The 23,176-nt window shown below is 40.4% G+C and overlaps 1 protein-coding gene across 2 annotated transcripts in view; it reads left to right on the top strand.

Moving 5' to 3' along the window:
- Positions 1 to 22,667, top strand: part of SLC1A2 (solute carrier family 1 member 2) — a 132,968-nt gene extending 110,301 nt beyond the window's left edge. Inside the window, exons 7-12 of one of the 2 annotated variants that reach the window (XM_069739525.1) lie at positions 969 to 1,202; positions 7,076 to 7,270; positions 10,024 to 10,158; positions 12,900 to 13,128; positions 15,070 to 15,140; positions 21,501 to 22,667. In XM_069739525.1, coding sequence (XP_069595626.1) covers positions 969 to 1,202; positions 7,076 to 7,270; positions 10,024 to 10,158; positions 12,900 to 13,128; positions 15,070 to 15,105 — 829 coding nt within the window. In that variant the 3' untranslated portion in view covers positions 15,106 to 15,140; positions 21,501 to 22,667. The remainder of the gene's footprint in view (positions 1 to 968; positions 1,203 to 7,075; positions 7,271 to 10,023; positions 10,159 to 12,899; positions 13,129 to 15,069; positions 15,141 to 21,500) is intronic. The other variant, XM_069739524.1, reaches the window with a different exon arrangement.
- Positions 22,668 to 23,176: the final 509 nt, after the last annotated feature.

The raw sequence follows: 23,176 nt of genomic DNA, 5'->3' as shown, positions 1-23,176 counted from the left end.
CTTATATGAACAGCAAAATGGATTTGCCATACAAACAAACTAGTTGTTCAAGATTTTTTGCAAGATGTTTTTGAAAAGGATTTTGGAGAGTTTCAGCACAAAAAATGTTTGAAAACACCTAAGTTGATGTATAATGTCTTTCCCTTGAGATCAACTGCAAGGGAAAAGAAGTATCAGGCGTGTTGAATTTCAATATGCCTGATGCTTTGTTCTAACAGGAGATATGCCACCACCGAGGCTGGTTGGGCGCAGCTTATCTCACTCTCCCCACTGAGAACATATCCATGGTTGGCCTAGCAGGTAGTTCTACCGTTGATGAGACCATCATTACAGTTGAAAGAATCTCCCAAAATTGGATTTAGACAATTTTGCTCAATTCAAGGCTGAAAATTAGTTTTGTATCAGATAAACTGAATGTGAATTGATTCGGGAAGGGGGTTAAGAAACTACATATCTTATCCTCCCCTTTCTTCTGCCTTCTCCATACCTGTCCCATCACCGCTGTTGCTCCTATCAGTTCTCTTGTCTACTTCATCACTTCATCACTTGGTTCACGACCCGCATCATTGAAGTGCATTGAGCCGCGTGTGGTCACAAGGGGCGCGACTGATGTCATTGATGGAGATAGAAGACATGGAAAGGCTGGCGGTGGTTGGACAAGTCCAGGCCGAGGAGAACGTTTTTTAACTCCTTCCGAAACCTCTATAATCCAGTAAAAACGGGGCCAGTCGGAAGTGAATCCAATATTTATTTTTTTCTGAAATTTGAGTCAAATTCAATTTTTCCTAAATTGCTTCTCTCATTTCTAGCCACCACCATTTTTTTTTTTTTTGTCAAGGGGCCTCCACCAGCCGTGGTCAGGCCGCGATCGCGAGTCCAGTGGTAAAGCGGGGCATAGTATAACACATTATGTGAGTGATGGATGTGGACGATTTCAGATGTATTTGTCCCCCTTTGCTCCTCTCCAGGTATTCTCCCTTCGGTATCGCTTGTCTGATCTGTGGGAAAATCATCGCCATCAAAGACTTGGAGCTTGTTGCCAGGCAACTGGGAATGTACATGATCACCGTCATCGTGGGCCTCATTATCCATGGAGGCATTTTCTTGCCGTCTCTGTACTTCATAATCACCAGGAAGAGTCCATTCTCCTTTCTGGCCGGCATTTTTCAGGCCTGGATCACGGCTCTTGGTACGGCTTCTAGGTAAGTGTTCCCATATTATTTTTTGGGAGGTTTAACTATCCTGGCGGGTCTACATGCATGGCCGTATTATGGCTCCAGAGAAGCTTGAAGTTGTATAAAGCCGCCATGCGGTGCACATAGATGTCTACTGTGATCCCATGTGTCTCTAATTTTATATATGACATACTCCATTAAACGCCGTGTTATGGGACATAGTCTCATACAGGGAACATATGGCAGCACAGTATGGGGCTGATAGAATCCATGTACATGATCCTTAAAGGGGATCTTCCATAAGAAAAAAACACTTTCATAAGCGAAGATAGGTCGGTGACCAGCTGTTACCCCTGCATTACCTCCCTATAGCTAGTCAGACTCATAGACCCATTACTCCACACTCTGCCTCAATGCTCCGCTGAGGGATAAAGGGCTATAATAAGAATGACAAGAGCAACTTTTATACAACCCGGATATTCCGCTGCTTTTGCACAGTTCATCCTGTTCCTCCTTGTTCATGGATATACTTAAAGCTATAGAGGAAATTAAGCAAGAGTTTAAAAAAACTGCCTAACACTCGGGGTCCGTTTTATTGCAAATGTAGACCGAAGCAAAAAACGAAAAACTATTTTCAACCTACATAATAATACCATGGAATTTAGTTCACACAATATCACCCTATAGTGCCAAAATAATATAATCATAGAGCGTGCGCATAATTCAACCACATAGTGACAAGATAATTTTATCATATTTAGCTGACATAATACTGCAATATAGTGACACGATAATACTACCATATATAGCTGGCATAATACCGCCATATAGTGAGAATAGAATGCTACCATATGTAGCTGACACAATACCGCAATATAGTGACAACCTAATACTACCATATGTAGCTGACACAATACTGCAATATAGTTACAGCATAATACTACCATATGTAGCTAACACAATACCGCCATATAGTGACAAGATAATACAATCATATGGAGGGCAAATAATACCACCAAATTGTGCCAACCAAGATAACTCTGTCATATACAGCCAACATACCTGGCGTACGGATGCAGTTTTTCTTAAACTAACACAGAAGAAAGGTATCAAGGCATAAAATATTAGCACAGCAAAAGCCAATAAACTTGTATGGTTCAGTGTCCAATTAAACTCTTTCCCGGGATATATTTTTAATTTTAAGAATTGCAACATCTGTAATACCGCTCTATAGTACCAGGATAATGTTACCATATATAGCCCACTTTATACTGCCAAATTGTGCCAAGATAATACTATTTGCAATCCAAACAATATTGACATATAGTACTAAAATAGTACTATTAAATAAAGCACATATAATGCCACCATATGATGTCAGTACAATATTAAATTGAGACCAAGTAATGCTGCCATATAGGAGAAAGATAACACTACCATATGGAACCCATGTAATATTGCTATTAAGCGACAAGATGATACTATTTTTACAGCCCACATAATATAGCCATATAGTGCCAAGATGATACTATCATATACAGCCCAAATAATATTGCCAAATATAGTGACAAGATGATACTATTGTGTACAGCCCACATAATACTGCTATATAATGCCAAGATAATACCAACATATATAGCGCATGTAATACTGTCTATAGTGCCAAGATAATACTACTATATATAGTGCACATAATAGTGCCATATAGTGACAAGATAATACTACTATATATAGTGCACATAATACTGTCACCTGCAGCCTACATTATACCGCTATACAGTGTCTAAATATGCAAAATCCAAATAATACTCCCTTAAAGAGCCCATATAATACTACAATATGTCTTATAAATAATACAACCATATACTACTAAATAACACTGTGCAGTGTAACTTTGCTCCTATGATTACAGTCCTTTTGGGCCCCACGGGACAGGACGACATATAACGATTGACATCCAGCTTTCGGTAGATCCCGCTGCCATTCATGGTCTTTGGAAAGCTGGATGTCAGTCCTTATAAGTTGTACTGGATGTGAATATTGGTTAACGTGCGCCATTATTGCCCATTATTAGGCAGATCTCGCCCTCCACACCCTGTTTGCACCAGTTCACTACTGAGCGCTGGCTTGGAAACTGTTAGCGCAGTAATCTGAGCCCCTGACTGATATTTTGCAGCTGTCTGCACTGAAGACACGCTCCGCCAATAGCTAGAAGCTTGCATGCATTTATTTTCCTTGGCAAAAACACAGCAGAAATCTATTTCCCTTCCTGGTTATTGTCTATTACAGGAGCTGGAGCATTTTCCATTCTTTTTAGTAAATTCAGTTTTCTGGTTGATTTTCACTGGATTTTTTTTCACGTTGTATTTTAAGTTTGAAATGTTTCTTTTTGTGCAGATAATCTAAATGATTAGTAGTGGCTGATTTCCAAAATTAGTGGATTAAATAAGGAAACTTTTCAAAACGTCAGTGGTAGAAGTAGAATTGTGAAAAAATACAGTGCCCACGTAATTAGTGCGAAACAATACCAGATAAATAGTCAAGCACAGTACTGGATACATAGCACAGATAGAGCCTATATAGCAAGACACTGTACCAGATGCATAATATGAAAGAGTATCAGATAAATAGATAAATAGTACATAAAGAGCCTTGATAGTGCAACGTGATACCAGATAAATAGTGTAAACAGAGCCTAGATAGTTCATCACTGTACCAGATACTTTGTGTGAAGGAGTACCAGAAAGGCTACGTTCACATTAGCGTTCCGCTAATGTGCGTCGCTGTTGCGTCGGCGACGTAGCGGCGACGCAGCGGCGACGCGCCCCTATGTTTAACATAGGGGATGCGTGCGTTTTTTGGGTGGCGTTTTTCGACACGTGCGTCGTTTCCGACGCTAGCGTCGGACGCAAGAAAATGCAACAAGTTGCATTTTTCGTGCGTCTGATTTTCGTCAAAAAATGACGCACGCATCGCAAAACGCAGCGTTTTTGCGCACGTTTTGCGCGCGTTTTTTGTGCGTCGCGACGCACCGGCGCGCAACGCTAATATGAACGTAGCCAAAAGTAGTACATACAGAGCCTAGAGAGTTCAACACTCTACCATATACATAGTGTGAAAAAGTACCAAATAAATAGTGCATACAGAGCCTTAATAGTGTGATTTGGTACCAGATAAATGGTACAGACAGAGCCTAGATAGTGCAACATGATACTAGGTAAATAGTGTATACATAGCCTAGATAGTTCACTGTATCAGATAAATAGTTTATATAGAGCCTAGATAGTGCAACACTGTGCCAGATATATAATGTATACAGAGCCTTGATACTGCGACACTGTACAAGATAAATACCGCATACAGAGCCTTGATAGTGTGACGGGATACCAGATAACTAGTAAAAATGGAGCCCTAGATAGTATAAAGCTGTACCAGATACATTGTGTGACACAGTACCAGATACATAGTGCATACAAGTCCTAGACAGTGCAGTGTGATACTAGATAAATGGTACAGACAGCCTAGGTACTGCAACAGTGTACCAGATAAGTGGTGCATACAGAGCCTAGATAATGTGACATGATACCAGACAAATAGTGTATGCAGAGCCTAAACAGTGCATCACTGTGCCAGATCAATAATGTATGCAGAGCCTAGATACTGAAACACTGTGCCAGATAAATAGTGCATACAGAGCCTAGATAATGTGACATATTACCAGATAAATAGTGTATTCAGAGCCTGGAAAGTGCAACACTGTACCAGATCAATACTGTATACAGAGCCTAGATAGTGCATACAGAGCCTAGATAATGTGACATAATACCAGATAGTGTATTCAGAGCCTAGATAGCACAACACTGTGCTAGATAAATAGTGCATAGTGAGCCTAGATAATGTGACATAATACCAGATAAATAGGGTATGCAAAACCTAGATAGTGCAACACTGTACCAGAAAAATAGTTCATACAGAGCCTAGATAATGTGACATATTACCAGATAAATAGTGTATTCAGAGCCTGGAAAGTGCAACACTGTACCAGATCAATACTGTATACAGAGCCTAGATAGTGCATACAGAGCCTAGATAATGTGACATATTAACAGATAAATAGTGTATTCAGAGCCTGGAAAGTGCAACACTGTACCAGATAAATAGTGCATACAGAGCCTAGATAATGTGACATGACACCAGATAAGTAGCGTATGCAGAGCCTAGATTTTGTGACATGATACCAGCCAGATAAATAGTGTATGCAGAGCCTAGATAGTGCAACACTGTACCAGATAAATAGTGCATACAGAGCCTAGACAATGTGACATGATGCCAGATAAATAGTGCCATAGATCCCAAAAGTGCTGTATACCATGCAAGTACATATTGTCAAACAGGTAAAAATGTATAAATACAGTCTACGCTCTTTATGAAAATATCATACGTTGCCGGAGAAATAAAGTATAAGTAATGTATAGAGTATCCAAATAAATACCCTCCTATACCATTCATAAAAAATGCCATACCATGCCCGTAATCTTTACATACCAATACAAACAGTGTCCACAGTGCTATATGGTGAATTGTTAATTCTATTTGCCACACACTCCTACTTTTAAAGGGGTTGTCCAGGATTATGACATTGATGACCAAACCCCAGGATAGGTATTCCACCTCATATCAGCTGATGACTAGAGGATCCTGCTGACCTGATATTGATGAACTATACTAAGGGGAGATCAACAAAATCATAAAATAGGAGCAACAAATGAATGTGTTGTGTAGTTCCCCTTTAGTTTATCTATCCTAGCTAGCTGGTCGCATGGCTGGCCGGTGGATTGCTCTGGCAGACAGAGATCAGCACTGGCTTAATTTAGGACACCTTTGCTACCAATGGGTAATTGCAACATTTCAGTATTTTTTTGGCATGTTTGCTGTGGTATTGTATTGCACCTTTGTTTATTTTTTTTTTTAATACCGCGCTGTAGTCATGCTCTTATTGTTTTCCCCTCCACTGACTTTAAAAATGAAAAAAAAAAAACAGTAAGGCATAAAAAATGTATGAAAACAAACAATCAAAATGCAACCATGTGTGAAGAAGCAGAACAAAATGGAAGTGATCTGATGGAGATAGCTTTCATACATCACAGCCACCAGCTTCGATCTACTTTCTCACAGTTGCTCGCTGATATTTAGCTTCATGTGCTTTGAGAACCTCTGGAGAGAGGCCATTCCCAGAGGCGCAATATACATAGTACACTGCGGGTTTATTTATATACAAGGTCAATCTTGCTTAGAGCATTCTCAAAATGCTTCACGACGACGATGCAAAAATGTCCATTGTTTATTCGTGGAGGCCATAATCCTACCAACTACAGGGTCCTTAGAAAAGTGTCGCCGATATCTTACTTGGTTTCATCTTATCCTTCTTTTGGATGGAGAAAGCTTGCCCTACAAAAATAACCTAAAAAGTAATTTAAAAAAAAGGAAGCACCAAAAAGAAGGGTTAGAACTAAGAAGTACAGAATGCAAACTTGGAGCATCACGAAGAGGAACCTCATTACCAGCAAAGATGAGGAGGTAGGGTCAGAGGGGTAAATGAGGAGTGGACAAAACTAGGCGAGGTGAAGAGGGCGAGAGTAAGAGAACCCAAGTAATATTATTGCAGTTATTCAATACTGTTATATGAGATATACCGCACAATATATTGAATACCGCCACTGTGAGCATGATATCTACTTATATTAGATGTCTCTAGGCTTTGGAAGGGTGCAAAGCATTATGGTCCTGCTGTAGAATATTAGTTCATATTATAGCCTTCTCATAGAATGTGAACATTTCTATTGTCTACATATATTCACGTGTCCTTTTAACCCTAACAATATAAATGTTGGGTGTTGCAGTGCCGGAACGTTGCCCGTCACCTTCCGTTGCCTGGAGGAAAACTTGGGTATTGACAAAAGAGTAACGCGCTTTGTGCTCCCTGTTGGAGCTACAATTAACATGGACGGAACTGCTCTGTATGAGGCTGTCGCAGCTATTTTTATTGCCCAGATGAACGGTGTGATACTGGACGGAGGACAGATTGTAACAGTGAGGTAAGTAGCATGGGAACAAACTTAAAGGCTATGGACATCTTTGACATGGAAAAACATGATCTACATATCTAAGGTTCTTTATTAGAAGCAACAGCACAGCCAGCTATGTGAAGGGAGTTGCACAGGCTCTACAGCAGTACACTAGTAGGGCGTTTTTAAAGAGGCTGTGTAGAAAGTTGGTTATTTTTATATATTGAAAACTCCTAAACGATAAAATCAGTTCTAGGGTATCCATAACCTTTAGCTAGCTACTGTATTGAACATTTTAGGCTACTGTCACAGTCAGATCACATTTATGTTTTGGCTTTGGCACCAAGGTATGGGAACGGAAGTGCTCAAGCCCCAGGCGCTTAAATGCACGTCATGTGCAGGTGGTTGGGCATCTAGGAAATAGCGACCACAATATTGTGCAGTTTCACCTGTCTTTCACTAGGGGGACTTGTCAGGGAGTCACAAAAACATTGAACTTTAGAAAGGCAAAGTTTGACCAGCTTAGAGATGCCCTTAATCTGGTAGACTGGGACAATATCCTCAGAAATAAGAATACAGATAATAAATGGGAAATGTTTAAGAACATCCTAAATAGGCAGTGTAAGCGGTTTATACCTTGTGGGAATAAAAGGACTAGAAATAGGAAAAACCCAATGTGGCTAAACAAAGAAGTAAGACAGGCAATTAACAGTAAAAAGAAAGCATTTGCACTACTAAAGCAGGATGGCACCATTGAAGCTCTAGAAAACTATAGGGAGAAAAATACTTTATCTAAAAAAACTAATTAAAGCTGCCAAAAAGGAAACAGAGAAGCACATTGCTAAGGAGAGTAAAACTAATCCCAAACTGTTCTTCAACTATATCAATAGTAAAAGAATAAAAACTGAAAATGTAGGCCCCTTAAAAAATAGTGAGGAAAGAATGGTTGTAGATGACGAGGAAAAAGCTAACATATTAAACACCTTCTTCTCCACGGTATTCACGGTGGAAAATGAAATGCTAGGTGAAATCCCAAGAAACAATGAAAACCCTATATTAAGGGTCACCAATCTAACCCAAGAAGAGGTGCGAAACCGGCTAAATAAGATTAAAATAGATAAATCTCCGGGTCCGGATGGCATACACCCACGAGTACTAAGAGAACTAAGTAATGTAATAGATAAACCATTATTTCTTATTTTTAGTGACTCTATAGCGACAGGGTCTGTTCCGCAGGACTGGCGCATAGCAAATGTGGTGCCAATATTCAAAAAGGGCTCTAAAAGTGACCCTGGAAATTATAGGCCAGTAAGTCTAACCTCTATTGTTGGTAAAATATTTGAAGGGTTTCTGAGGGATGTTATTCTGGATTATCTCAATGAGAATAACTGTTTAACTCCATATCAGCATGGGTTTATGAGAAATCGCTCCTGTCAAACCAATCTAATCAGTTTTTATGAAGAGGTAAGCTATAGGCTGGACCACGGTGAGTCATTGGACGTGGTATATCTCGATTTTTCCAAAGCGTTTGATACCGTGCCGCACAAGAGGTTGGTACACAAAATGAGAATGCTTGGTCTGGGGGAAAATGTGTGTAAATGGGTTAGTAACTGGCTTAGTGATAGAAAGCAGAGGGTGGTTATAAATGGTATAGTCTCTAACTGGGTCGCTGTGACCAGTGGGGTACCGCAGGGGTCAGTATTGGGACCTGTTCTCTTCAACATATTCATTAATGATCTGGTAGAAGGTTTACACAGTAAAATATCGATATTTGCAGATGATACAAAACTATGTAAAGCAGTTAATACAAGAGAAGATAGTATTCTGCTACAGATGGATCTGGATAAGTTGGAAACTTGGGCTGAAAGGTGGCAGATGAGGTTTAACAATGATAAATGTAAGGTTATACACATGGGAAGAAGGAATCAATATCACCATTACACACTGAATGGGAAACCACTGGGTAAATCTGACAGGGAGAAGGACTTGGGGATCCTAGTTAATGATAAACTTACCTGGAGCAGCCAGTGCCAGGCAGCAGCTGCCAAGGCAAACAGGATCATGGGGTGCATTAAAAGAGGTCTGGATACACATGATGAGAGCATTATACTGCCTCTGTACAAATCCCTAGTTAGACCGCACATGGAGTACTGTGTCCAGTTTTGGGCACCGGTGCTCAGGAAGGATATAATGGAACTAGAGAGAGTACAAAGGAGGGCAAAAAAATTAATAAAGGGGATGGGAGAACTACAATACCCAGATAGATTAGCGAAATTAGGATTATTTAGTCTAGAAAAAAGACGACTGAGGGGCGATCTAATAACCATGTATAAGTATATAAGGAGACAATACAAATATCTCGCTGAGGATCTGTTTATACCAAGGAAGGTGACGGGCACAAGGGGGCATTCTTTGCGTCTGGAGGAGAGAAGGTTTTTCCACCAACATAGAAGAGGATTCTTTACTGTTAGGGTAGTGAGAATCTGGAATTGCTTGCCTGAGGAGGTGGTGATGGCGAACTCAGTCGGGGGGTTCAAGAGAGGCCTGGATGTCTTCCTGGAGCAGAACAATATTGTATCATACAATTATTAGGTTCTGTAGAAGGACGTAGATCTGGGGATTTATTATGATGGAATATAGGCTGAACTGGATGGACAAATGTCTTTTTTCGGCCATACTAACTATGTTACTATGTTACTATGTAGTGTCTTCTCACTTTTCCAGTCATCACAGAAGTCTACAGTTCTGTGTTTTCACTTTTCATTTTGTATTTTGCTTCCCAGTTTGACGGCCACTTTAGCGAGCGTGGGAGCAGCCAGTATTCCCAGTGCCGGCCTGGTTACCATGCTTCTGATCTTGACGGCTGTGGGGCTGCCCACCCAGGATATCAGTCTACTCGTCGCTGTGGACTGGCTGCTGTAAGTATCGGATGTGAAACCTCCTGGAAACGACCACCCAAGATTACTGTACACTGAAAATGGCTTTCTAGAGGCGTGAGACGTGACCCTATGTACATAGCATACATAGAAATTGGGAGTCCACTGGTTCTTATTGATTGTCACAGAAGTCATAGGGGAAGGAATAATTGGCAGAATTAATTATAAGACGATGCCAACTACCCCATGGTCTCTACGGCTTGACAGTTTGGGATAATGGCCTCTTGTAGTCAGTGGTTCTCCTAGGTTGGCATAGATGAGGTAGGGGTTATTCCCAACTCATACGTTATCACGTAACGGCAAGATATGAGATTACTTGCTGATTGCTGGGAGTCCGAGCACTGGGCATCCCATCGATCCCAAGAATGGGCCTCTGAAATAACCAATAAGAACAAAGCCATGGCCGTGCATTGCCTGTGAGATAGATGGAGCAAGCGCTGCATGGTTACTGCTACATTTTGATGGGGCATTTCAGAAGCAGTGGTTAGCCCTCAGAAAACAGACATACCACCTATCTTCTGGATAGGTAAAAATTAAAAAATGTGCCAAGTTGGGAAGAGGGCCGGTTTCTCACATCTGACATTCCATTCATGGGCATAAATGAGGCTGTTGATCAGGAGACTCGCAACCGGCTCAGCATAGGAATAAAAGGGGCAGTCGGCAACATTCTCTAGAAGGACGCAAGGTCAGAAGCTCCAAGGAACCTACTTGAAGATAATCCAGTACATTCACAAGAGTCCGCGTCTAAATCAAGGGTGTAGAGGTACAACAAAACGTATTCTGCCATATACAAAAGTGACAACGTTTCCACGTTTAGAAGGTCTTCATCAAGTTCTTGCTAAAGACCTTTTAAAGATTGAGACGTTGTCACCTTTGTATATGGCAGAATAAATTTTGTTTTACTTCTACCCCCTGGATTTGGGCGCTGACTCTGGTGAATGTCACAAGCGGCTCAGCCACCTCAGTCGTTGCTCATGTTGGATGTGGAAGACCGGCCCAGTGCTTTAATTTTGTATTTTTGACAATATTCAATAATGCACTTGATTGGTTAATATTTGCACCAATAATGATTTTCCTCTTGGTCCAATTTAATATACACTGCTCAAAAAAATAAAGGGAACACTAAAATACCACATCCTAGATATCTCTGAATGAAATATTCGAATTGCAAATTTTTATTCATTGCATAGTGGAATGTGTTCAGAACAATAAAACATAACAATTATCAATGTAAATCAAAATGAATATCCCATGGAGGTCTGGATTTGGAATGATACTCAAAATCAAAGTGGAAAATCAAATTACAGGCAGATACAACTTCAGTGTAAATGCCTCAAGACAAGGAAATGATGCTCAGTAGTGTGTGTGGCCTCTACATGCCTGTATGACCTCCCTACAATGCCTGGGTATGCTCCTGATGAGGCGGCGGATGGTCTCCTGAGGGATCTCCTCCCAGACCTGGACTAAAGCATCCGCCAACTCCTGGGCTGTCTGGTGCATCGTGACGTTGGTGGATGGAGCAAGACATGATGTCCCAGATATGCTCAGTCGGATTCAGGTCTGGGGAATGGGTGGGCCAGTCCATAGCTTCAATGCCTTCATCTTGCAGGAACTGCTGACACACTCCAGCCACATGAGCTCTGGCATTGTCCTGCATTAGGAGGAACCCAGGGCCAACCGAACCAGCATATGGTCTCACAAGGGGTCTGAGGATCTCATCTTGGTACCTAATGGCAGTCAGGCTACCTCTGGCGAGCACATGGAGGGCTGTGCGGCCCTCCAAAGAAATGCCACCCCACACCATTACTGACCCACTGCCAAACCGGTCATGCTGAAGGATGTTGCAGGCAGCAGATCGCTCTCCACGGCGTCTCCAGACTCTGTCACGCCTGTCACGTGCTCAGTGTGAACCTGCTTTCACTTGTGAAGAGCACAGGGCGCCAGTGGCGAATTTGCCAATCCTGGAGTTCTGTGGCAAATGCCAAGCATCCTGCATGGTGTTGGGCTGTGAGCACAACTCCCATCTGTGGACGTCGGGCACTGAGACCATCCTCATGGAGTCGGTTTCTAACCGTTTGTGCAGACACATGCACATTTGTGGCCTGGTGGAGGTCATTTTGCAGGGCTCCTCCTGTTCATTCTTACACAAAGGTGGAGGTAGCGGTCCTGCTGCTGGGTTGTTGCCCTCTTACGGCCCCCTCCACATCTCCTGGTGTACTGGACTGTCTCCTGGTAGCGCCTCCAGCCTCTGGACACTACGCTGACAGACACAGCAAACCTTCTTGCCACAGCTCATATTGATGTGCCATCCTGGATGAGCTGCACTACCTGAGCCACTTGTGTGGGTTGTAGAGTCCGTCTCATGCTACCACGAGTGTGAAAGCACAACCAACATTCAAAAGTGACCAAAACATCAGCCAGAAAGCATTGGTACTGAGATGTGGTCTGTGGTCCCCACCTGCAGAACCACTCCTTTATTGATGGTGTCTTGATAATTGCCAATAATTTCCATCTGTTGTCTATTCCATTTGCACAAAAGCATGTGAAATTGATTGTCAATCAGTGTTGCTTCCTAAGTGGACAGTTTGATTTCACAGAAGTTTGATTTACTTGGAGTTAGATTCTGTTGTTTAAGTGTTCCCTTTATTTTTTTGAGCAGTGTATAAGACCCAGTATGTGTTCTGGTTTATGTACCAATAAGTCTTCTGTTTCCTCAATATAAGGGACCGCATGAGGACCTCTGTCAACGTGGTGGGCGACTCCTTCGGTGCCGGCATAGTCTATCATCTATCCAAGGCAGAGCTGGAGAATCTGGATAAGCAGCACGCACAGCAGGAGCTTGAAATGACCAAGACTCAGTCCATCTATGACGACATGAAAAACCACAGGGAGAATAACTCAAACCAATGCATTTACGCAGCGCACAATTCCGTTGTAGTCGACGACTGCAAGGTACCGTTCACCTTTATGGATATCGAGACCTGTATATAGACTGCATGCTACGAGGGTTGCACCCGCATGCCCAATGGTCGCGTTGTATGTTTTATTCCTGTTGCAATTACAACAGGCCAAGTCACCCCCAATATAGTGGCCCAACCTCCAATGGTTACATTGTAACCCTTAATGAACTTGCTATACGCAAATGTCCTCCCTTTTTGCTACAGTGTATCATGGAATAGCGAGCAGGACAAAATGGGGAATATTCCGAAATATTGGCAAAAGGCTGAGAAGTACGCCAGTATGGATCATTAATCCAACTGCAATGGAGAAACCTGGCAGTAAGTGTTCAGTTTCCCAACAGTGCCCCCGCAGGTTAAATTAGGAATTACACAATTCCTTTAGAATTTCCTTTTGAACTTAAAAATGTTATACAAGGGTAGATGAAAACATTATATTTTTCAACCGGAAAAGCCCTTTAAAAAACACAGCCATCTAGCATTTATATCAAAATATTATTTATTTTAATATTTTATTTTTGTTTTAATCAGATATGTTTAATAATATGCAGTACATATATATATATATATATATACATTTATATGTATATACACACACACATATATATCTTATACACGCTGTATATTATACAAACTATATACAAACCTGTGTATATATATTTTTTAGATTTATATTTACTGTATATATACATATACGGTATATAAAAATATATATACATATATAGTTATATTATATACACTATATTATTATATATTGTACATATATGTAATTTTTTATATATTTTATTTATTTTTTATTTACATAATTAATTTTTTAAAAGGAATAAAACCTACACCATCATTAAAAATGAGCTAACATGTATTAAATATATTATTTTAAAATTTATTTTTATACTAAAATGATTTTAACGATTTATTTTAACTGATTGATAAGTTTTATTAAATAAAATATTGCAATCATTAAAGGGTAAAATTATTAATTTTTTTTTAATCTAAAATAAATATGATTTATGTAGTTTTTATTTTCTAGTATTGATTTGAAGGTAGAATATCTACAAAATACTCCCCCCCAAAAAAGGAGAGAAACAACTCTGAATACCGCTGGATGAATTCAGAAGCACGGGTGCAGTAGGACCCCATAGACTTCTACGGGTGGTTTTTCCTATAACTTGCAGCCTGAGGCTTCTTCCATGATACACGGTAGCACAGTGTTCCCCAACTCCGGTCCTCAAGAGCCACCAACAGGTCATGTTTTCAGGATTTCCTTAGTATTGCACAGGTGATAATTCCATCACCTGCACAGGCATTAATTCCATCACCTGCACAGGCATTAATTCCATCACCTGGGCCATACTAGGGAAATCCTGAAAACATGACCCGTTGGTGGCTCTTGAGGACCAGACTTGGGGAACACTGCGGTAGCATATTAGCTGTCTGGAAAGTTATACGTTTTGCTGAGAGTAGTAGTTCTTCTTATTATTGTTATTATGTTGTGCCTTTTTTGCTGGTCAAGGGGTTTGTTTCCTGTTGCAAAACAGTGTAACGCCAACTTTTTTTGACAGCAAAGGGGTTAATGAGATGCCAACCCGATTTTGTACATACATCTATGCATGTAATATAGGCTGGAATTATAGTGGGATTGTCCCACTGTGCGCAGATCGTAGATTTCCTGCACTCACCACTCCGGTCACCGCTCCGTGTGTCCGCTCTATTATATTTGGGGTGGAATGGCGATATTTGCATGATACTTTTTTTTGTATATTTTTGTATAATCATCTTTTCATTGTTACTTTGTAATTCTTTTTTTTTTTTTGTAACGCATGCTTACACCCTTTCCTCTTACGGACGGGAGGGACATTTTTATGATGTTTTGTTGTTGTTGAAATGTCGGTGCATTTTGTCATGTTTCCATATTCCAACGCTCCCGTGTATCCAGTTTTTCCACCGAGTCGAATACCAGACCTGTCTGTAGGTGTTGTGTTCTCTGCGGGGACCTTAGCATGTAAGGTAAGGCACAGACGAGCCCTTAAGGGGGAGATGTAGCGGATCCTAGTCCGTCGCCTTTTTTAGTGATGTCTATCAGTAAAAACTTACTATTTAAAAAAAAAAAAGTCCTTGCCACAAATGGAAGACTTTAAATGGGTGGTCAAGTTTGGGCAATCCCTTTAAGTTAGAAAAGACCCTCTCTTGACAATTTGATACTGTAGGTTGAAATTTTGCAATGGAAACTTCAATGATCACCAGTGATCGGTGAGGATCTGAGCAGCAGGTGTTCGATTTCCCTACAGTGCCACCGCAGGACAAAAGAGGTATTGCACAGCTCTAATTAAAATCAATGGGCTGCCCGTGTGCTGCATAGACCCGATGAGTCCTCCATAGTATCGGGCGTTTGAAGAAGGATTTTACACAAATAGCAAAAATAAAGAAATATACCCCCACCATCACTAATTAAGATCTATTGTAAAGTTGTTTCATTTTTAATTTTAGATGTAATAAGACAATAAAAATTATCTGTAAGAGTGTATGTAGGCCAAGCAGAGCAATGTCACTGAATTTTCTGCCAGGAAATGGCAGAGAAAATTTTTGTTAAAATTTCACATCTTCACATAACGTGTTATCCAGGTGTCAATTTCTACTTTTAATAGAATCTATTTGACACCTTTTCAATTCCATTATTGCAGTAAAGCGTCATCCTGCAGGAGGGTCGCCTCTAAATCTAGCAATGGCTTTTAAAGCTACAACTTCCTGGCAGCAATGACACCATAAAGAGAAGAAGTAAAGTGTCTCAGGATTATACCGCAAATGTATCTAGTAATGGTGCATTTTACTATATTTCCTATACTGATCCTGCATTATACTCCAGAGCTGCACTCACTATTCTGCTGATGCAGTCACCGTGTACATACATTACATTACTGATCCTGAGTTACATCCTGTATTATACTCCAGAGCTGCACTCACTATTCTGCTGGTGCAGTCACTGTGTACATACCTTACATTACTGATCCTGAGTTACATCCTGTATTATACCCCAGAGCTGCACTCACTATTCTGCTGGTGCAGTCACTGTGTACATACATTACATTACTGATCCTGAGTTACATCCTGTATTATACCCCAGAGCTGCGCTCACTATTCTGCTGGTGCAGTCACTGTGTACATACATTACATTACTGATCCAGAGTTACATCCTGTATTATACTCCAGAGCTGCACTCACTATTCTGCTGGTGCAGTCACTGTGTACATACATTACATTACTGATCCAGAGTTACATCCTGTATTATACTCCAGAGCTGCACTCACTATTCTGCTGGTGCAGTCACTGTGTACATACATTACATTACTGATCCAGAGTTACATCCTGTATTATACCCCAGAGCTGCACTCACTATTCTGCTGGTGCAGTCACTGTGTACATACATTACATTACTGATCCAGAGTTACATCCTGTATTATACTCCAGAGCTGCACTCACTATTCTGCTGGTGCAGTCACTGTGTACATACATTACATTACTGATCCAGAGTTACATCCTGTATTATACTCCAGAGCTGCACTCACTATTCTGCTGGTGCAGTCACTGTGTACATACATTACATTACTGATCCTGAGTTACATCCTGTATTATACCCCAGAGCTGCACTCACTATCCTGCTGGTGCAGTCACTGTGTACATACATTATATTACTGATCCTGAGTTACCTCCTGTATTATACCCCAGAGCTGCACTCACTATTCTGCTGGTGCAGTCACTGCGTACATACATTACATTACTGATCCTGAGTTACCTCCTGTATTATACCCCAGAGCTGCACTCACTATTCTGCTGGTGCAGTCACTGTGTATATACATTACATTACTGATCCTGAGTTACATCCTGTATTATACTCCAGAGCTGCACTCACTATTCTGCTGGTGCAGTCACTGTGTACATACATTACATTACTGATCCTGAGTTACATCCTGTATTATACTCCAGAGCTGCACTCACTATTCTGCTGGTGCAGTCACTGTGTACATACATTACATTACTGATCCAGAGTTACATCCTGTATTATACTCCAGAGCTGCACTCACTATTCTGCTGGTGCAGTCACTGTGTACATACATTACATTACTGATCCTGAGTTACATCCTGTATTATACCCCAGAGCTGCACTCACTATCCTGCTGGTGCAGTCACTGTGTACATACATTATATTACTGATCCTGAGTTACCTCCTGTATTATACCCCAGAGCTGCACTCACTATTCTGCTGGTGCAGTCACTGCGTACTTACATTACATTACTGATCCTGAGTTACATCCTGTATTATACCCCAGAGCTGCACTCACTATTCTGCTGGTACAGTTACAGTGTACATACATTACATTACTGATCCTGAGTTACACCCTGTATTATACTCCAGAGCTGCGCTCAGTATTCTGCTGGTGCAGTCACTGTGTATATACATTACATTACTGATCCTGAGTTACATCCTGTATTATACTCCAGAGCTGCACTCACTATTCTGCTGGTGCAGTCACTGTGTACATACATTACATTACTGATCCTGAGTTACATCCTGTATTATACTCCAGAGCTGCACTCACTATTCTGCTGGTGCAGTCACTGTGTACATACATTACATTACTGATCCTGAGTTACATCCTGTATTATACTCCAGAGCTGCACTCACTATTCTGCTGGTGCAGTCACTGTATACATACATTACATTACTGATCCTGAGTTACATCCTGTATTATACTCCAGAGCTACACTCACTATTCTGCTGGTGCAGTCACTGTGTACATACATTACATTACTGATCCTGAGTTACATCCTGTATTATACTCCAGAGCTGCACTCACTATTCTGCTGGTGCAGTCACTGTGTACATACATTACATTACTGATCCTGAGTTACATCCTGTATTATACTCCAGAGCTGCACTCACTATTCTGCTGGTGCAGTCACTGTATACATACATTACATTACTGATCCTGAGTTACATCCTGTATTATACTCCAGAGCTGCACTCACTATTCTGCTGGTGCAGTCACTGTGTACATACATTACATTACTGATCCTGAGTTACATCCTGTATTATACTCCAGAGCTGCACTCACTATTCTGCTGGTGCAGTCACTGTATACATACATTACATTACTGATCCTGAGTTACATCCTGTATTATACTCCAGAGCTACACTCACTATTCTGCTGGTGCAGTCACTGTGTACATACATTACATTACTGATCCTGAGTTACATCCTGTATTATACTCCAGAGCTGCACTCACTATTCTGCTGGTGCAGTCACTGTGTACATACATTACATTACTGATCCTGAGTTACATCCTGTATTATACTCCAGAGCTGCACTCACTATTCTGCTGGTGCAGTCACTGTATACATACATTACATTACTGATCCTGAGTTACATCCTGTATTATACTCCAGAGCTACACTCACTATTCTGCTGGTGCAGTCACTGTGTACATACATTACATTACTGATCCTGAGTTACATCCTGTATTATACTCCAGAGCTGCACTCACTATTCTGCTGGTGCAGTCACTGTGTACATACATTACATTACTGATCCTGAGTTACATCCTGTATTATACTGCAGAGCTGCACTCACTATTCTGCTGGTGCAGTCACTGTATACATACATTACATTACTGATCCTGAGTTACATCCTGTATTATACTCCAGAGCTGCACTCACTATTCTGCTGGTGCAGTCACTGTGTACATACATTACATTACTGATCCTGAGTTACATCCTGTATTATACTCCAGAGCTGCACTCACTATTCTGCTGGTGCAGTCACTGTATACATACATTACATTACTGATCCTGAGTTACATCCTGTATTATACTCCAGAGCTGCACTCACTATTCTGCTGGTGCAGTCACTGTGTACATACATTACATTACTGATCCTGAGTTACCTCCTGTATTATACTCCAGAGCTGCACTCACTATTCTGCTGGTGCAGTCACTGTATACATACATTACATTACTGATCCTGAGTTACATCCTGTATTATACTCCAGAGCTGCACTCACTATTCTGCTGGTGCAGTCACTGTGTACATACATTACATTACTGATCCTGAGTTACATCCTGTATTATACTCCAGAGCTGCACTCACTATTCTGCTGGTGCAGTCACTGTGTAGATACAATACATTACTGATCCTGAGTTACATCCTGCATTATACTCCAGAGCTGCACTCACTGCACTTAATGCAGGATCAGTAACATAATTACAAAGTGATACAACTTTATATTTAGAATAATTCTATGTATAAAAGGCTAAATAATATTTACAGGTGAATTTCGCCTTTAAATAATAGAATTAATGTTAATTTTGTACAATTTTGTAAATAACTAATGTACATATGTTATAGGTGTAAGGCGACCTTAGTTCCTTGTAATAAATGAGATTAGTTCAGGTAACGGATCACTTACACTCCTCGCATCACTTATGGCTGAATGAGCCGCTTTTTTAATGAAAGGAGCCTCTTCCTCGCTTATTAGGTAAATGTACGCCGCCCCGATAGCCTGGCCACGTTATTCCAGCCTTACCCTCCAGCCCCCGTCACTTCTTGTTACATGTTACTGTATATATTTGTATATAATTGATCTGACTGACACCATAAGAAGCAATGATTGATGATTGGAAAATGTGACCTGTAACACGGCTGCACTTTTTCTATAGTGACGCTAATCCTGCCGCTGTTTTTTCATGCATTAAAGGAACTTTGCTAAATTCTGCCGCCTGCGTCTCCCTGACTGCTGTCGCCTGCTATGTGCATGTGTGAAGCTGACACCCTCTCCTGCATGGGGTTAATAAATGTGCTTGCTTGCTTGCTGCATGGTAAATATTCTTCTTTCTTTCATTGCACTAACAACATTGTCAAGACCCCTTACAAATACTAAACCTTCATTAGCCACACTATGAGCAACATGTCACATAGGTGTAGAAGCCACACCTGGGCACCAGTATCCGAGGGGACTGTAATGCCCTTCTATCGCATTAGAAGTCCCCTAAAATATGTTGTTTGGCAGGTATCACCTTATTACAGATTTATTTGAGGCCCAAGATCCTTAGAAAATGTAGAGAGCTCTGGGACCACAATACTGGGTTTGTCTTCTCTACCAACTATTGTTAGAACGTCAGCCGTTTGTAGACCCATCCCAAAGCAAGTGCTTTGGGTTTTTTTTTTCTCTAGTCAATAAGGAATGGAAAGAGTGCTCATAGTTTTATTCCTTTGATCATAGATGTGCCCATTCTGGTCCCCTACATGGTGTAAATATTAGCCTAATAATCAGATTACACAAAAATATTGGGCCCAGTATGACTAGTTTTACCGATATGGAGGTATCGGCCAACAAATACGGACCATTCCAGACTTGGGAAATGAAATTAGACTGCCCTTTGGTATATTTATGGATGAAGTGAGGCAAATTTAGTTAAAAAGTGTTGAAAATAATAAATAATTAGCCATTGTTGAGGTCTCGAAGCAATTAGCCATCATACTATAGGTGTCTTCTCTCAGCTACCTGGATAGGTTGGGTTGAAAGCTTTTGAAACACCAGAGGTTATGCCATTAGGCAGCTTGAAGAAATCCAAGGACTTTCAAAAGCTTGACCTCATACTTAAGGGATCACTTTACCAACACATCTTACACTTTTATTGGTGGCTTCAACCTTATACCTAAGGTATGAATGTAAGAGTGCCAATAGTCCTTAAGTGGGGAAAACATCAAGGCATCGTGAAGAAACCTAAGGAATTTCGAAAGCTTGAACCTCATACCTAAGGTATCGTATTGCCTACACACCTTCCACATATATGTTTGGCTTGAGCCTCATACACAAGGTATTGTGTCACCTACACACCTTTCACTTTCATTTGTGACTTGGACCTTATACCTGAAGTTCTGCTTTGGCTACATTTCTTCTACTTTTATTGGTGACTTGGACCTCATGTCTAAGATACCAATTTATTTACATTTTCACATACATTTTTGCCTTAGACCTCATACCTAAGGTCATCTTCCACTTTCTTTGGTGGTTTGAACCTAATACCTAAGTCATCACTTGACCTCCACTCTTTCTCATTGAATTGGTGGCTTGGACCTTAGACCTGAGATATCACTTTACCTACACACCTACTTTCATTGGTGGTTAATATGTCCAAAAGCTCTTCTCTAACTGTTATTTCAGCATTACTAATGATAGATGTCCTAAAACTATCTCCATCCACCTTTGACACAATCGTGCTTGAGAGTCATTCCTCGAGTGTACTGGGGGGAGGGGGGTTGGTGTTGTTTTTTTTCTTTGGAGACAGATCATAACCGTGATCATTTTCAGGTGACGCTGGCAAACAACGGCAAAACGGCAGACTTCAATGCTGTAGTCGAAGAACCTCTGGAAGCGTAAGGGTGAAAGAATCCCACCGCCACGGCCTGTCTTCATGAAGAGTATGATAAAGTATGATCTGATGAATCTCATTACACCCATAGCTACCCAGCACAACCCTTAAAGTCATAGCACAGAAAACCTTTTTTGGGCATCCGAATATGCAAAATGGGCAAAACCAGACCAATGACTTGACTTGGTCTTGGGGTGTCGAGAATGATTGAATGGCCTCACACCTCATTGTAAGGACTCAGGAATCAAGCGTGCAGAGTTTGGGAGGGTTCGGTCTACAGGACAGTGTTCACTACATTCCGTTCAATGGCTGGTCTCCTATCCGTTCCGTGTTGGGATCTACCTTCAATATAAATACATGGTATTACGTAGCGGTGGCCAACTAGTTTACTCAACGAGCACCACCGGAGTCTTGTATTTTACTCCTAGCTGGTCCTATATATGTCATAAATCTTATATTTCTCAGTCTTCCTGCTGTACTCCTGGCACAATGTCCTTATCAGCATTGAAGAAATATCCCGGTTTTCATACATGCAATCATCGACCATCTAGCCAAGATTCTATATAATATATTTTATATTAATATATTTCCAGGTTATCAGGAAAATAATTCATGGCTTAGCACTGCTGTTATTGTTCTTGATAAAGTTTCCTTAAAAATGTGAAATTTTATTCGAATTTCAGAAACCTGTAACTTGTATTAATTCAGTGTATCTTGTATTTTACGGTGTTTGTTTTGCTTTTCGTATTTTATTTTTGTGAATTTTTTTTTTTTTTTAATATATATTATACTTCTATAATTAACCCAAATGTTTTCTTAACCTTTTCATTATTTTGCTTGATTAGCAGATTCCCTTTGGCTAAATACCTTTTAGAATATGTTAACTTTCATGGTTATTACAGCACATACTAATATAATATTTCAGGAATTTTACAGTTTCTTTTAGAAATAGAAAATTAAAAGAGATCAAAACAATTAGATTGAATATATTGTAGATTTTATCATTCTTTTATTTTGCTTTTAATCATTTGTATTGCACCTTTTCAGAGTAATGCAATAAGGGATGAGAAAAATGAAAAATTTGGAATTATTTACTTTTTTTTTTTTAACAAACAGTTACTGTACACTTCAGGAAATGAGACCCGAACTGATTGGTCACTTTGGACTGATGATGTTTTTTTTTTTATTAAGAATCTTCAGAAAGTTAAGGAAACTCAGTCTTGAAAGTTTCTCCCTAGCTCTTCGCAGGAAAAAAAAAAGCTTAAATAATTATTTTTCTTATCCCGCTAATTCGATTTTTTTTCTGTACAAAAAATGACCTTATTTCACACCATTATACATGAGAAAAGTGATAAGCACATATATATTTTTACAAAGTCTTCGATTGCAGAATTTGTGCACAGTGCCTCTGATGTTGGCAGCTACTTAGCGCACGCATGTCTTAGGGTGGCACGCATTACTCCGGAGACCGTTGACATGGCACCTTGCATCTTGCAATGCTGTATATAGCAATGGCAGGTGCTGTGTTAAAAAATAACCATCCACGAGCGCGCCCTCCTGCGCTAAATTATAGCCTTGAAATATCATCTCTCATAATACATTTTAATTAATATTG

The sequence above is a fragment of the Ranitomeya imitator genome, chromosome 9, assembly GCF_032444005.1.
Source record: "Ranitomeya imitator isolate aRanImi1 chromosome 9, aRanImi1.pri, whole genome shotgun sequence".
NCBI lineage: Eukaryota > Metazoa > Chordata > Amphibia > Anura > Dendrobatidae > Ranitomeya > Ranitomeya imitator.
This window is presented reverse-complemented; position numbering and strand designations above follow the sequence as displayed.